The sequence below is a fragment of the Bufo bufo genome, chromosome 2 (genome assembly GCF_905171765.1).
Source record: "Bufo bufo chromosome 2, aBufBuf1.1, whole genome shotgun sequence".
Lineage (NCBI taxonomy): Eukaryota > Metazoa > Chordata > Amphibia > Anura > Bufonidae > Bufo > Bufo bufo.
Window position 1 is genome coordinate 734984046 of NC_053390.1, and position 16138 is coordinate 735000183.

A 16138-nucleotide genomic window follows, 5' to 3' on the forward strand; every position below is an offset into this window, starting at 1 on the left:
GATGCATTCATAGTCATGAAAATAAAGAAAACTCTTTGAATGAGAAGGTGTGTCCAAACTTTTGGTCTGTACTGTATATATTTAGGCTACTTTCCCTCTCGCGTTTGGTGCGGATCCGTCATGGTTCTGCACAAAGGCATCCGTTCAGATGATACAACCGCGTGCATCCGTTTAGAATGGATCCATTTGTATTATCTTTAACATGGCCAAAACGGATCTGTCTTGAACACCATTGAAAGTCAATGGAGGACGGATCCGTTTTCTATTGTGCCATTTTATGTCAGTGAAAACGGATCCGTCCCCATTGACTTACATTGTGTGTCAGAACGGATCCGTTTGGCTCAGTTTCGTCAGACGGACAAGCAGCGTTTTGGTGTCCACCTCCAGAGCGGAATGGAGACGGAACGGAGCCAAACTGATGCATTCTGAGCGGATCCTTATCCATTCAGAATGCATTAGGGAAAAACGGATCCGTTTTGGACCGCTTGTGAGATCCCTAAACGGATCTCGCAAACGGAAACCAAAACGCCAGTGTGAAAGTAGCCTTACTTGCCCATTAACCACCTATGAATCAGGCTAATTTTCATTTTTGCATTTTTTTGTTTTTTATTTTCTTTCCCGCAATTTTTCGGTTTTATTTTGGCACCATTCACTGTACACTAAAAAGGACATGACAACCTTATTCTGCTGGTCAATATGATAATAATTATAACAAATTTGTATAGTTTATGTTTTACAACTTTTAAAAATGCTAACTGTTTAAAGGTCCTCTGTCAGCAGACTTGTACCTATGACGCTGGCTGACCTGTTACATGTGCACTTGGCAGCTGAAGACTTCTGTGTTTGTGCCCGCATTGCTGAGAGTTTTCATATATGCAAATGAGTCTCTGGGAGCGACGGGGTGTTGCGGTTGCACCTAGAGTCTCTGCCACTGCCGCTCCCTCTGCACTTTGATTGACAGGGTCAGGCGTCATCATGCTTACACTGCCTGTGTGGAGAGGGAGTGGCAGTTAAAGAGAGATCTGAGCCTCCAGATCAGGGCTGGCCAACCTGCAGCTCTCCACCTGTTGTAAAACTACAATTTCCATTATGCCCTGCTGTAGGCTGGTAGCTGTAAGCAGTCTGGGTATGCTGGGAGTTGTAGTTTTGCAACAGCTGGAGAGCCGCAGTTTGCTGTTACATCTAGATAAGGGATGGCCAAACTGCGGCTCTCCAGCTGTTGTAAAACTACAATTTCCATTATGACCTGCTGTAGGCTGGTAGCTGTAAGCAGTCTGGGCATGCTGGGAGTTGTAGTTTTGCAACAGCTGGAGAGCCGCAGTTTGGCCATCCCTTATCTAGATGTAACAGCAATGTTCCCGTTGCTCCTAGAGGCTCATTTCCATCAGCAATGCGGACACATATGAACATGGGACCAACACAGATGTCTTCATCTGCCAAGTGCACATGTAACAGGTCAGCCAGTGTCATAGGTACAAGTCTGCTGACCGAGGACCTTTTAGAAAATAATTTTATGTCGCCATATTCTGACAACCATAACTTTTTTTTTTTTTATATTTCCATCTACAAAGCTGTTAGGGCTTGTTTTTTGCAGGGTGAGTTGTAGGTTTTATTGATTAACATTTTAGGGTACATATGACTTTTTGATAACTTTTTTTTATTCGATTTGTTTTTGGAGGGGCAAGGTGACAAAAAAAAATGCAAATTGGCCATTTTATATTTAGTTTTTTCCATTAAGTTGCATTTTCAGACATGGCAATACTTTGTTTATTTTTTATTCTTTATATACTGTATACATTTGTGAAATATGGTGAAATGGGGTGATTTGACTTAATATTTTTGTGGGTTTTTTTGTTTTTGTTTTTTTCTTTAAAACTTTATTTATAAATGCAATTTCTGGTCCCCTTAGGGGACTTGAACATGCAATCTTCTGAGCACTTGTACGGTAGAGTGCAGTAAAATACTATTGCAGTCTATGGGATTTTTGTATACGATGGCAGGCCTGGGAGCCTTCACAAGGGTAAGCTTCCATAGTAACTGATCAGAACCCCACAATTTCCGCGTGAGAGCTCCAATCAGATGGCAAGGATAGCTTCCTCCCTCTGTCTAATGCCCAAGATGCCAACATCATGTGCATCCACAAGACCTCTGGAGCCACATTAGAACTTCAAACATCAAGCACTCTCATCCTGTTTCAAGTTGCTGCACACTTAGGGCTCATTCACACAAACATTTTTTGAGTTCGGTATATGGAACCATTAATTTCAATGGTTACAAAAAAAAAACGGAATGTACTCGTATACATTCAGTTTCCGTTTTTCTGTTCCGTTCAAAGATAGAACATGTCCTATTATTGCCCACAAATCACGTTCCATTCAAGTCAATAGGTCCGTAAAAAAAAAACTGAACACATACGGAATGTACGCCGTATGTCTTCCGTATCAGTTCCGTTTTTGCGGAACCATCTATTGAAAATGTTATGCCCAGCCCAATTTTTTCTATGTAATTACTGTATATGCCATACGGAAAAACGGAATGGAACCGGGAACACTACTGAAACAAAAAACGGATCCGTTAAAAACAGCCCGCAAAACACTGAAAAAGCCATACGGTTGTGTGAACAAGCCCTTAGTCATAGCATGACTAACCGTGGGTAGCCTCCCATGACTAAGAGTGCATTAGAAAATCATTGCTTTCGTATGCCTGAAGTCCAATAAAGAAGTTCACTTCAAGAAATGAGCGTGCTGGATATTTTTAGATCTCGCTGTAATCATTGGAAGTTGTATTTTTATCCAGGCACACCTGTCCTTTTTGACACCAAGAATAGTGTAGTCTGCAGCGCTGTTCTCCCAGTTAATATCATTTGAAAACCGGTCCCTCACATCTTTCTTGGAACGGAAAGCCATGAAGAGAAGTAATGATGCTATTGTGAACAGAATCTTAAAGGGATTCCAGGATTTGGTCCCTCTTTAAGTAAGCCCCACCAGCATGTGGTGCCTAAGGGAAGAATCATGCTCCCTGCCGATCTTCCGATCACTAGCTTGTTTACTTATGAGCGGGGTACGGACAGGATCACATGCAACGCTGCAACCAATAATTGGCCTCAGTGGTGAAGTGTGCCTCTAGGGGACAAATCCCCAATAAGACCAGCCATTGATTGCAGTGAGGGACCAGAAGATTGCTGAAAGGAGCCAGGGTGCCCACTTGAAAAGGGGCCAAACCCTGGAAAAACTCTTTAGTGAGACGCAGTACAATCAGCTTTGTTTCCACAGACCCGACGAGCAGAGCAGAAGAGCTTTCTCTACATAGATGAACACAGGATCATGATGAAGTATTTGTTTCCTTTGAATGAAGTTGTGGTGGATTTTTATGATCATTTAAAATCGTTATCTTCTGGATATGCAAGGTAAGGCCTACACAGACTTTTCACATGCTGGCTGGGCTCCAGTAGAACTTGAAGGGAACCTGTCGCCAGGATTTTGTGTATAGAGCTGAGGACATGGGTTGCTAGATGGCCGCTAGCACATCCGCAATACCCAGTCCCCATAGCTCTGTGTGCTTTTATTGTGTAAAAAAACCCGATTTGATACATATGCAAATTAACCTGAGATGAGTCCTGTCCCTGAGAGGAGTCCAGCACCGCCCCGCATCCTCAGAATCTCCTCCTTGCTCCCCGACGTCAGAAAGCTAGAGCGCCGTAATCTCGCGATGCGCGAGCTAGCGCATGCACAGTGTCGTCATAGTGTCCCTTCCCTGTGCTGGCATCAGCCTCAGGGAATGAATTCTGCATGCGCTAGCTCGCTCATCGCGTGATTACGGCGCTCTAGCTTTCTGACGGGTTCCCTTTTAACATTTCAACACAGTTTTTTTCAGGGAAAGCATCTGAAAGGCAGAGGGGAACTTATTTTTATGACTTACTGCATGTCCCATCTAAACGTCTGCTCTATGGTTGTAAACTTTTATCTAAACCTCTCTTTCTAGCTCTGATCTGACCTTTTTGGATCCGTTTTCTTTCCACCATCCTTTGGTGTTTCTTTAGAACCTTGTCTCTACCTTGACCATTACAGCTCGTACACTGTGTATTATTTGATTTGTATAAGAACATTTCTGAAATTAATTATACATTTATTGAAATGTTACTACATAGCTTTGACTATGAAGATGCGGGGTACCAGCCAGCAAGTCTGGTGAAACTGGATATTTTACTGAACGGTCGTCCAGTGGAAGAATTAGTGACTATTGCGCATAAGTAAGTGTTGTGCTGCACGAAACCCGATGACCTAAGTTAATGCATCATCTAAACCAAAATGGAAGATCACAAAAATTCATGTAATTCATGAATTATTTTGCAACCTCCAGAACAGAGATTAAAGGATCCTGATGGAGCAATGCACATTAGATGAACGTTGGACAAACCCACTGATTTCAGCAGGACTGGCTAACCATCTGATGTGTATGAGGGTGCCCTGACTCTCCCACCTACGGTAGATATCAGGGGAAAGAAGAGTAGTGCACATTGGATTTCATCATGACGGATTCCTTTGTTCTCAAGGGAAATGAGCCACCATTAGAGGTGTCTGATACAGGCTTATTCCCCTCCCCTCATTGAGAACACAAACCCACTAGAGCGAGCCGAGGCCTGCATGTGTATGGGAGGGTCACAAAGAATAGCTGTGGGCAGGGGCATAGCTATAGTGGAAGCAGCTGCTACAGGGCCCAAACTCAGGAGGACTGGAAGAATGTACTGTACGTGTAGGATACGGACGGAGCAGCTGCCTGGCCTGGTCTGAGAGGGCTATCTTGACTAGCTGCAGGAGTGAGGGTTACTGGGGGGAGGGAAAGAAGGGCCATTCAAAAAATTTCTGTGGGGCCCAGTCAGTTCTAGTTATGGCACTGGCTGTGGGTCAACAACCACTTTGAGAAAAGTTTACACTTTATCTGGGGGCTGTTTTCTGTCAATACATTGGTTGAAAAAAGACTTTCCCATACTCCTGAAAGGTAAATCTGCCAATTGATGTGCTTCATCTATGTCCACCTCACTGTGCAGCCAAGCAGAGTTGCCATTCAGGAGTGTGGGACAGCTGGGTCATGTTGGGGAATGATAGGGGTCTGTACTGATTGGAAGCAACTAAGAAGAATTTCTAAAAACTTGGTGGAAGAGAACTGTTCAAGGGCCTCCATTTACTGCCGATCGTGGAGGAATTGTTCTTCATTAGAACTTGGAGGATGAAGTGCAGGAGCGGACAAACTCCAATTAAGAGGAAATTATGTGTTTCCAGTGATTAACGAGCCCATGCTTTAATTTAGGGAAAAGGCATATGCAGTGGGTAAAGCAATATGTGAGCGGTTACGAGACGCCATACCAAGACAGCTGTTTGAGATCGCAGTACAAGCCTCCATCGGTAGCAAGATAATAGCACGAGAAACGTAAGTATTACGGATACACCGTGATGGAGGTGACGTGTGCAGTATAGTGAATAAAAGGAAGCCCGTATGCCATTCTCCTTCCAAAAATGTTTAATGAAGTAGAAGCAGCACACAAATGTTGCGTAGTGAATAGGATCTTATGACATCCCATTCATGCAATGCAGTTGAAAAAATTGCCTGGTTCATGTGGCCGTTTTTTCAAATCCACAACTTGCCCTATTGGTCACCTTATGCCACGGCTTTGGTTTTGCAGAAGGTTTCACCGTTGACTACAGTGTGGTATTCAACAGGGACACCTTTTAGAACAGCGACTGTAGCGCTGCAGGACCGATCTGCCGCATGCAACTCCTAATAAAATAGTGAGTTCTACCACTATGCCAGAAAGGGGGGCTCTAATAAGACGCATCCTATGGAGAGGTCATAAAGGTCACTGTTGGAATAAGCATTGGCTTGTTTTCATGTGATCCACTTCTGATATTTGAGGAGGGTTCTACCATCCCAGGGGGCATCATCAGTTTTATGCCATAATGTGATGATGATCGCTTGTTAAGCAAAGGCATTGGGGCTCATCCAGTGGGACATGTGCTACTGTTCACCCTACACTCCTGAGGTCATAGACGCCAGAATAGCACATCTAGGCCATGGTTACAAGCAGCAATACATTTCTACTGTGTAAATGCTGTAAAGATGGGTCACAACCTCACATTTGCACAGATTTGTGTGCATGGGGTTTCTTTTGATTACATCCTTATGTTGCAGGCCTTCTATATGATTGCAGTCTGGCTCCAGCACATGTCTCTCCTTAGGATCGTATACTGGAGGTTGGAGTCTCCTCAGCATTCAATGCCCGGGCTATGCCATGCAAAGGGTGTCGAGCATTAATTATAGGCACCATCAGGCCAAGGCTACTCCTCCTCCTCCTTCTGTACTATGAGAAGAGTGATTTGTGTCCGAAAACACACAATAGGGTACCTCTTTGGCGCACAGGAACGACCACAGTTTCAGGTTTTTAGGTAAAGATACTATTTATTGTTCAGTTGACAACGCGTTTCGGAGTTTATAACTCCTTTTTCAAGTCTTGGGGGCGCCAACAGCAAGGGGCAACAGGCAGAGGTGGCCGGGTGGCTGGGAACTCCTTCTGATGTGTGCTGCTGCTGTATCTGGCGACACAGCAGCAGCACACATCAGAAGGAGTTCCCAGCCACCCGGCCACCTCTGCCTGTTGCCCCTTGCTGTTGGCGCCCCCAAGACTTGAAAAAGGAGTTATAAACTCTGAAACGCGTTGTCAACTGAACAATAAATAGTATCTTTACCTAAAAACCTGAAACTGTGGTCGTTCCTGTGCGCCAAAGAGGTACCCTATTGTGTGTTTTCAGACACAAATCACTCTTCTCAACCCTAACAATCCCTAGGAGTTTTTGGCAACTCCATCCAAAGGGACTGAACGGGTACCGGCAGCACGGACCTCCCTCACCCTCCCAACCTATTGTGTGTCTAAACCTGTTGTGCGCTTACACCTGCACAACACCCAAAGGTGAGCACATTTTATTCATCACGTTATCTGCGTATCATCGCTTACCACCCTATGAGCGCCTCTCCCTTTTCTCTTTTGCCATAATTCCTTCTGTACTATGTCTGTTTTCTTTAATGCAGTCTGGAGTTTAGAATCGTTCCCTGCATTTCTTGTCTGTTATGTTGTTGAGCTTCTTTTACGTCATTCCTGTCTGACATTTTTCACCCCCTCTGTGGTGGAGTGTCATTGAGCAAAAATTTGCGCCATATTTGTAAAAAGTGTTTCGGATGATACATTTGCTAAAAACTATTATGCCATCGGAGCCATATCCACATTACTTGTCAAAATAGAAGGGTGTCAAGCTTAGCGAAACAAGAAGACAAAATGGCAAAAGTCATTAGTAATGGCTAAAGTACCCTTAGACAAAGAATAGGTGCAAGTCACACTAGAAAACTGACGAAAATAGAACAGCAGATCTCCCCCCTAGTCCTGCAATGGTGAGAACAGGAGATGGGAGCAAGTCCTTGCCTACTGCAGTGCCCATAGCTTCTTTTTATGGTTGTGACCTTTGAGATCACTCAGATACGGCTGAATATTAAAGATCTTCACACAAGACTGCAACTCTGGGGCTGATTTTTCCAGGTCATAACCTAAATCTTCGGGCTGCTCTGTATGAGTTTCTATGTGCGCTTTATATTGTGCCTCTTCTTTTTTAGAATTAAAGCCTACAGGAAGAATGTCTTGGCAAAATGTGTACGTATTTTATTAGTTTTATTTTATACAGTGTTTTCCTGCTTTGATATTAAATATACATATAGAGTATTTTTATCTTATTTTTTTATTTTTTTTTTACACCCATGCGAAGATGACTATGTCTTCACTCCAATTTACAGAGGAAGAAGCAGTCATAAAATATTAAAACCTTGTGTGGCAGGATTGTAGAATACATTAACTTGTCAAACAGTTTCTCTACAAACTTTTAGATTTAGCACCTTTGTGTTTTTGGTAAATTCTGTTTTCAATAGTTTTTATAGAGTTTTTTCCGTCTCAAACTGTTAATGAAAGTACATTGCAGTTTGATTTGTTAGTGTCAAGCAGAATACCATTATAATCAGGGAATCAAAGGAGAATATACGTTCCAATATAATCCAGTTATTCAGATAACATTCCTTATTTTATGTAAAGCATCATCCTAATCTTTATTGTCCTTCTATTTGGTGCTTGCTTCGTGCGGCCAAAAAGGTATTGTGTACTGTATGTAAAGTGTAGAAGAAAAAATAAATTGTGCACCATTTTCTATATTTTATCAGGTATGCTCCCTTGTTTACACAGTCTCTTGTGCTGTCCACGCACAGGTCCTGTCCATAAGATGGCTGCTGATGGAGGGTCATGTGACCAGGCAAATCACCTCCATGAGATGTCTCCTCCATTCAGACACACTGCACCTGCACTAAACTCCCAATAGAACAAGTGCAGATGGCGGGTGCAGTGTGTTTGAGTGGAGGACATATCACATGGAAGTGATTTTCCTGGTCACATGATCCTCCATCAGCGGCCATCTTATGTACAGGACCTCTGACCAGACAGCACAAAAGACTTTGTAAACAAGGGGTCATATAGAAAATGGCACATAAGTTCAACAAATACTATATTCGTGTCATATAATCATCTTACATACACATTGGTCAACGATCACAAGAAAGTGGCCAACCCCTTTAACTCTGAGAGCATTCCTTTACGGCTGCATCCTGCCACAGTAACTTACCTTTACCAACCTAAGTGAACCCTTGGCTCCATCTACGTTACCCCCTGTTTATCTCTCCACATTCCACTTCTTGGTTTATGCACACATCCTGCCAACAGCCATACCTGCTCCATCGGTGGAGGCTCCCTGTCCTCTTCCAGGCGCTAACTGATCATCTGTGACCATGGCTGGACTCATCTCTGTAGACACAGACAGGAAGCGATGCTATATGATTAACATATGCAGACAGGAGGAGTAGAAGGAGTAATTACCCAGTATGGCGACTGTGATCATGCGCATTTCATTAGGTTTGAAACCACGGCCCTTAGATAACTGTGCTAGGCACATACTCGACAGAATGAGTTGCTATAGGCTAAATCAAACACCATTTTCTTTCAATGCGTAATCTTTCAGTTTTAGTAGTTTTTTCACTCTTAACCTCCCTAGCGGTTATCCCGAATGTGGCTCGGGGTCAACTTACACTGCAAGAAGCGGTAACCCCGAACCACACTCGGGATTACCATGGGTTAATTAAAACGGAGCAGGAATGGATGCGGACAGCACACAGTGTGCTGTCTGCATGAGCATTTCCGGAGCGCGGCGCAAACTTCCGGCCGCAGCTCCAGAAGAATGTACCACTTCAGGTATGAAAATACTACAGGAATTAGACCGCCAGGGAGGTTAAAGGGGTTGTCTCACTTCAGCAAATTGCATTTATCATGTAGAAAAAATTTATACCAGGCAGTTACTAATGTATTGTGATTGTCCATATTGCTTCCTTTGCTGGCTGGATTCATTTTTCCTTCACAATACATTAGTGAGTGCCTGGTATTCACTTTCTCTACGTGATAAATGCTATTTTCTGAAGTAAGACAAGTCCTTTATGCCTCATGGCCACAGTCGTATTCAAGTTTAGGTCGAGAAAAAACAGATCCGTGAAAAACTAATAGCTTCCGTTTTGGATTCCTTTTTTTTTTTTTTTTTTTTTTTTTTTTTTTTTCTCCTCTGACGTCCCTCAATTGAAAGGGCTATTCTGATCTGCAATTATGGGATGGGTGTGCCCCGTGCCTGTGCAGCAGACTGCAAATGGTCATCCGCAGTGCACAACACTTTCTGTGTGCACGCCCTTTGTGGGTGCGGTCCGCAATGCGCAAGAGACGGTCCACACCGCAAAAAATAGGACATGTTCTTATTTTTGTAGTGCTTCTGTGGACTTCCGATCTGTGCGTCCACACTGCAAAAAGATAGGACATCCCCTATCATCGGTCGTATCTGGCGGATGCTCACCCAATCTGCACCACGGACGGTCCTATATATATATATATATATATATATATAAATAATATTCTGGACCAGCCGTTTACGGTGCGCAATACGGATACTGAGCGCTTACGCTCGTGTGCATGAGCCCTGAGTCAGTGTGTTGTCAGTGAAAAAAAAATGAATAGCACACTGACGAAAAGTACAGTCTTGTGTGAACCCTTATGTTTTAAAAGCAAGGGCAAGAAATGACATGATTGTATCCGTATACTTTAGTCCACAATCTTAGCGCAAACCTAGAATAATAGTAATCCTAACATTAGGAGCACAAGGGCAGGGGATAAAATCTTACAGAGGATCTTAGGCTGGAGATACATAAAAGCATTGTGAGGACACAGTTGGCTGTGTAGATGTGCAGCCTCAAAATATAATGAAACTGTATGGGGTCGCAACGTAACACACAAGTTACCGCAACTCCAGAATAAAAAAAATCCATCAGTGTTTTTTGTTTGTTTTGTTTTTTTCACAATTTGGGAGTCACACTGCAACCCCATTCAGTTCCATTACATCACAGCTTAACTACCTATGAAGAACTTTCCCTCCATGTAACTGATGCTCATTCACTTTTCAGGGCCTGTTCACAAAATTTATCATTTAGCGTGTATGTCGGGAAAAACCTACAGATATACGCTCCAAACAGATCGATAGGAGTCTATTGCCAGATGGAGGCCAAAAGAGTGCCCTATTGGCCTCCATCTGGCCAGTATACGTCGATATACTATAAAAAAAATAGGTATGGAATAGCCTAGTAGACTACTTTATTCCATCCAGCAAAGTACAGTAAAATATATATATTTTTAACATGGTAGCCATTAGGTGACTGATGCCACTGGATGGCACCTTTGTCACATCCGTTTAAACCTATACATCACAAGCTTTTCAATGGTATTTCATGACATATCCATTAAACGGATACCTGTATAAACCTGTGGGTGCCGGATGTGTTGAACAGATGCCGAACGGTGGCATCTGTCACCCATAGGGTATAATGAAATGATGTTGAAAAGCTATGGGTGATGGATACCACTGGTAGGCATCGGTCACAGCCTCGGTTTTAAAGGGAACCTGTCACTGGGATTTTGTGTATAGAGCTGTGGACATGGGTTGCTAGAAGGCCGCTAGCACATCCGCAATACCCAGTCCCCATAGCTCTGTGTGCTTTTATTGTGTATAAAAACCGATTTGATACATATGCACATTAACCTGAGATGAGTCAGAGCTTGAAAATATGACTCTTCTCTGGTCACACAAGTAAGATATGACTCTTTTTTTATGTTAATTTGCATATGTATCAAATCATTTTTTATACACAATAAAAGCACACAGGGCTATGGGGACTGGGTATTGCGGATGTGCTAGTGGCCATCTAGCAGCCCATGTCCTCAGCTCTATACCCAAAATCCTGGTGACCGGTTCCCTTTCACCCATGTGTTGGGAGCATTTCCTGATGTACTGTATGTGAACATAGCCCTTTGCCATAGTACTTAGAACATAATGTTGAAATTCCAACTGACTTGTATTGGTCATGGTTTTACAGTATGGTGGTGATATCACAAGGAAGATGAAACTACTGAAAAGACAAGCTGAAGGCAAGAAAAAAATGAGGAAAATCGGCAACGTGGAAGTGCCTAAAGATGCATTCATCAGCGTGTTAAAAAGACAGCTGGACAAGTGATGCCGGAGCAGCTAGTCTCAGAGCCAACACTACCTCGTGGTTGTATGGATGTAGAAGGGCACACAGGTGCCTCCAGAGGGGTTTTGTGGAAACGTTGCCTAATAAGTACTATTCATAGTATTTAATAATCTGGAGCTTGGAGGATCTGTATCCGCACCTACAGCAGCTCTCGCCTCTGTAGTGTATATATGTAATGCAGTGATATTGTTGATACAAGATAACTAAATTTATTAAAATCTTTATAGAAAAATAATGGAAATAAAGAGTACGTCTGTATTTTATATTGAGGAAGTTATTGACGCAGAACATTGGTGCTCTTTATATTAAAAAACAAAAGGTGTTGGAGAGTAGACATTCAGTTTACGGCTCAGTCACACTTGCCTATTTTGGCCTGTATTTGTAAGCCAAAACTCGGAGTGCAACAAATAGAGAGAAACTATAATGGAAAGATCTAAACCTCTTCTTTATCAGACTCATTCCTGGCTGTGGCTTACAAATGCTTATGCAAAGGTTTTATTTACATATGCAGGTATGAATGAGGCCTAAAGCTACTTTCAGATGGCTGAAATGTGGCCACACTGTGTGGACCTCCCTGCAATTTATGGAAGACGTAAAAGGTTCACGCTACAGATAATAGTGCATTTAAGTAGAAACATGCAATGGTGATTTCCTCATCTCAAACAATTTATGGAAACAAAAGCCAACACCAGTGGTGGGTATACCCCCACAAAAATGTCAATGTCTCAATAAAGCCTCATTCACACGTCAGTGTTCGGTCAGTGATTTCCATCAGTGATTTTGAGCCAAAACCAGGTGTGTCTCTAAACACAGAACAGGTGCAGATCTTTCCCTTATACCTGATGTCCGTGGAGGCTCCAATCCTGGTTTTGGCTCAAATACATTGATGGAAATCACTGACCAAAACACTGATGTGTGAATGAGGCTTAACTTGTCGTGTGGCCCTGAGCATAAATTACAGATTGACGACGACGTCTCATTGTGTTCACAAGTCGACTTATTGTCTGTTGAGGCATGGCATCCCACTCTTGAAGGGCGGCTCTCAGGTTATTGAGGTTCTGGGGTACAGAGTTACAAGCCTCTACACAGCAACTCAGCTGATCCCATAGGTTTTAAATACTAAGTCTAATTGAACCATGAAATTTATTGGGCGATTCGTGGATCAAACACCTGTTGTGAATTTTGCCGTTAAGCTCCTTGTTAGAGAACAGCAAGTTGTGTAAAAAGTACTGAAACATTGAACAGTTGGATATGTGCATTCAAAAGTTTAGAGAAGGTCACATTAAGTTCACCTGTAAAGGTTAGACTGCATTTTAAAGGGATTCTGTCATCAGATTTAACCCCTCTAACCTAAACCTATGCTCATATCCAGAGTAATAAGAAGAATCCTAAGCTGGCCTTATTAAGGCTACTTTCACACCTGCGTTTAGGTCGGATCCGTCTGGTATCTGCCCAGACGGATCCGCACCTATAATGCAAACGCTTAGATCCGTTCAGAACGGATCCGTTTGCATTACCATGAACAAACAAAAAAATATATATATATATATTTTTTTTATTTTTTTTTTGTTCATGATAATGCAAACGGATCCGTTTTGACTTTACATTGAAAGTCAATGGGGGACGGATCCGTTTGAAAATTGAGCCATACTGTGTCAACTTCAAACGGATCCATCCCCATTGACTTACATTGTAAGTCTGGACGGATCCGTTTGCCTCCGCACGGCCAGGCGGACACCCGAACGCTGCAAGCAGCGTTCAGGTGTCTGCCTGCTGAGCGGAGGACAAACGGAGCCAGACTGATGCATTCTGAGCGGATCCGCATCCACTCAGAATGCATTAGGGCTGGACGGATCCGTTCGGGGCCGCTTGTGAGCCCCTTCAAACGGAACTCACAAGCGGAGCCCCGAACGCTAGTGTGAAAGTAGCCTAAACCTCACTGTGGCTCTATTTGCCCAATAAACAGGTTTTTATAACCGGTCAATCACTTAAGGTGCCCAAGGGGAGGTCCATTAATACAGGGTGCCTGGCCACACCCCTCACCGCCCGGTGCCCAGCGCCATCTTCCCTGTCTTCAGCGCCGCCTCCGCAATCCTCCCCGTCCCTCTGCCAGATCCCGTGCCTGTGCACTAGGCTCAGCCTGATGCGCCCGTGCGGACTCCTGGCAGCGGCTTCGTTGAGCGAAGTGTGCATGCGCCGGCCTGATGCGCACTTCGCTCAACGAAGCCGCTGCCAGGAGTCCGTGCGGGATCTGGCAGAGGGACGGGGAGGATTGCGGAGGCGGCGCTGAGCTGTAGAAGGTGGCGCTGAAGACTGGGAAGGCGGCGCTGGGCACCGGATGGCGAGGGGTGTGGCCGGGCACCCTGTATTAACGGAACTTCCCTTTGGGCACCTTAGGTAAGTGATTGACAGGTTATAAAAATCTGTTTTTTGGGCAAATAGAGCCACAGTAGAGGTTTAATAAGGCCAGCTTAGGATTCTTCTTATTAGTCTGGACATGAGCATATGTTTAGGTTAGAGGGGTTAAATCTGATGACAGAATCCCTTTTAAGTTCATCCTGAAATTTCACCCACAAGCCAAATATTCCTAACTTATTGTGAGTGGTGTATGAAGGAAAAATTAGGCCTCAATGATTTGAATGACCGTAGAGGCCTTAGATTTATAGGAAATGGTAGACCCCTGAAACCTGGGCATGATTTATCCAAGGCTGCAGTTTGTTTCAAAAGGTCATCAAATTCCAGAGCCATTTTACAAAAGATGCTGCTTTCGTTTTCACGAACACTGGGCTTATATTTGTCCTTCTGAACTGTTTCAGGAGATGAGAAAGCTAATGTGCAATTGAATACTGTACCTTCACAGCTTGCTGGGTTGCTCTAGAGAGCAGTTTGAGAACGGACAGACCTCAGCAGGACTGCTTTAGAGAAAAAGCCGAGTCTCCATATTTCTTCTCGTGCCGGAGAATACAAGTAGCCAATGGGGAATAAGGAATATGTCTCCTTGCTGTGTTATCAGCCATGTGCAAGTGAGGGAAGTCAGGGCCTAGACACTCTAGTCTCTGTACATATATCACTCTTGAGTGCTTTCATATGTGGCAGATTCTGTTGCAGAAAACTTTTTGCGACTGAAAATCCATTCCATTCATCTGAATTGGGTTGCTTTGGTGGGAAGCAAATGGATTTCTGCAAGCCCTTTCAGACCAATGGAATTTTTCTGCAACAAAATCTGCCACGTGTGAAGGCCTCCTAACTATTGTATTTAAATGTATGTATATGCATAAGATATGCTGCTATTACTTTTATGGAGTATCAACCATTTACAGTTAGGTGGGATTAAGTGTGCACTAAACAGGGGAATTATCTGTATACTAAGTGGCAACATACACTAGTCACTGGTGGTGTCAGATGGGCACTGCATTGAGGTAGTTATTGGGCATTGTAAAGCCACGACACACCGTTACATGGCGTCAGCGTATTCTCACAATCTCTGTTTGGGGGTGCTTGTATCAGTCTTAGGCCTCCTGCACACGAACATTTGCGCCCCGTGGTCATGCTGCGGGCCACAATGCATGAACACCGACCGCGGGGCAGCCGATCGCCGACCCATTCACTTTAATGGGTGCGCGATCCGGCCGTTCCGTAAAAAGATAAGACATGTTCTATCTTTTTGCGGAACGGAAGTATGGGATGAAACCCCACGGAAGCACTCCGTAGGGTTCCGTTCCGCATCTCTGGATTTACGGACCCATTGAAGTGAATGGGTCCGCAATACAGCAACGGGCACCACACTTTCGTGTGTAGGAGGCCTTAGAGATTGCTTGAGTAGGGAGAGAATCTTACAAAATGTATTTAACACTGGCCAATATGTCCAAAAATATTTATTTGGGGGTCTATAGTAATACAGATTATGCAGTATTTTAGCTTTTTCATTTGATGCACTGAAGTAGGAAATACTGTAATTTGTTGCAGAGTGTGTGATATGCTAAAAGCAAGATTTTGCTAGTTTAGTTTGCACCAAAAAAACTGTTGTACATGATATGCGCCACATTTATTATGTTTAGATATTTTTGTGCCTTACTTGACAAAGGGGCAAGGCCTAGCGGGAAGGTGCTCATAGCTTAAGACTTGCCAATGTGCACCAAAACCGCGCAAACATTTTACAGAAAGGTGAATAAATATATGGTGTAAAGTTAGAAAAAAAATATAGGTATATAAAGGTACTGTCTCATGTATTGGCTGCTGCATGGCCCAGCCTGCGTTGCGACCGGAAAGCAGCAGTTCCTTAATGAAAGTATTCCCTGTGGTTTACAGTAAGTAACATGTGGTGGGCACCCTCCAATTGCCAATTCTTCCAAAGGGAATTTGTTCTGAGCGGGGGTCACACATGGTTCTCCACAGCAGGCTGCTAAGGGCTTATTCACACTTCTGTGTCCGCTTTGCGACT

The 16138-nt window shown here is 43.6% G+C and overlaps 1 protein-coding gene across 1 annotated transcript in view; it reads left to right on the top strand.

Annotated features, from left to right (window-relative positions):
* The window catches only part of GUF1 (GTP binding elongation factor GUF1), a 77395-nt gene extending 65472 nt beyond the window's left edge, over nt 1-11923 (top strand). The window contains exons 14-18 of the mRNA XM_040418917.1: nt 3273-3406; nt 4148-4249; nt 5308-5427; nt 7657-7693; nt 11542-11923. Of these exons, the coding sequence (XP_040274851.1) occupies nt 3273-3406; nt 4148-4249; nt 5308-5427; nt 7657-7693; nt 11542-11679 (531 nt within the window). The 3' untranslated portion in view covers nt 11680-11923. The remainder of the gene's footprint in view (nt 1-3272; nt 3407-4147; nt 4250-5307; nt 5428-7656; nt 7694-11541) is intronic.
* The last annotated feature ends 4215 nt before the right edge of the window (nt 11924-16138 follow it).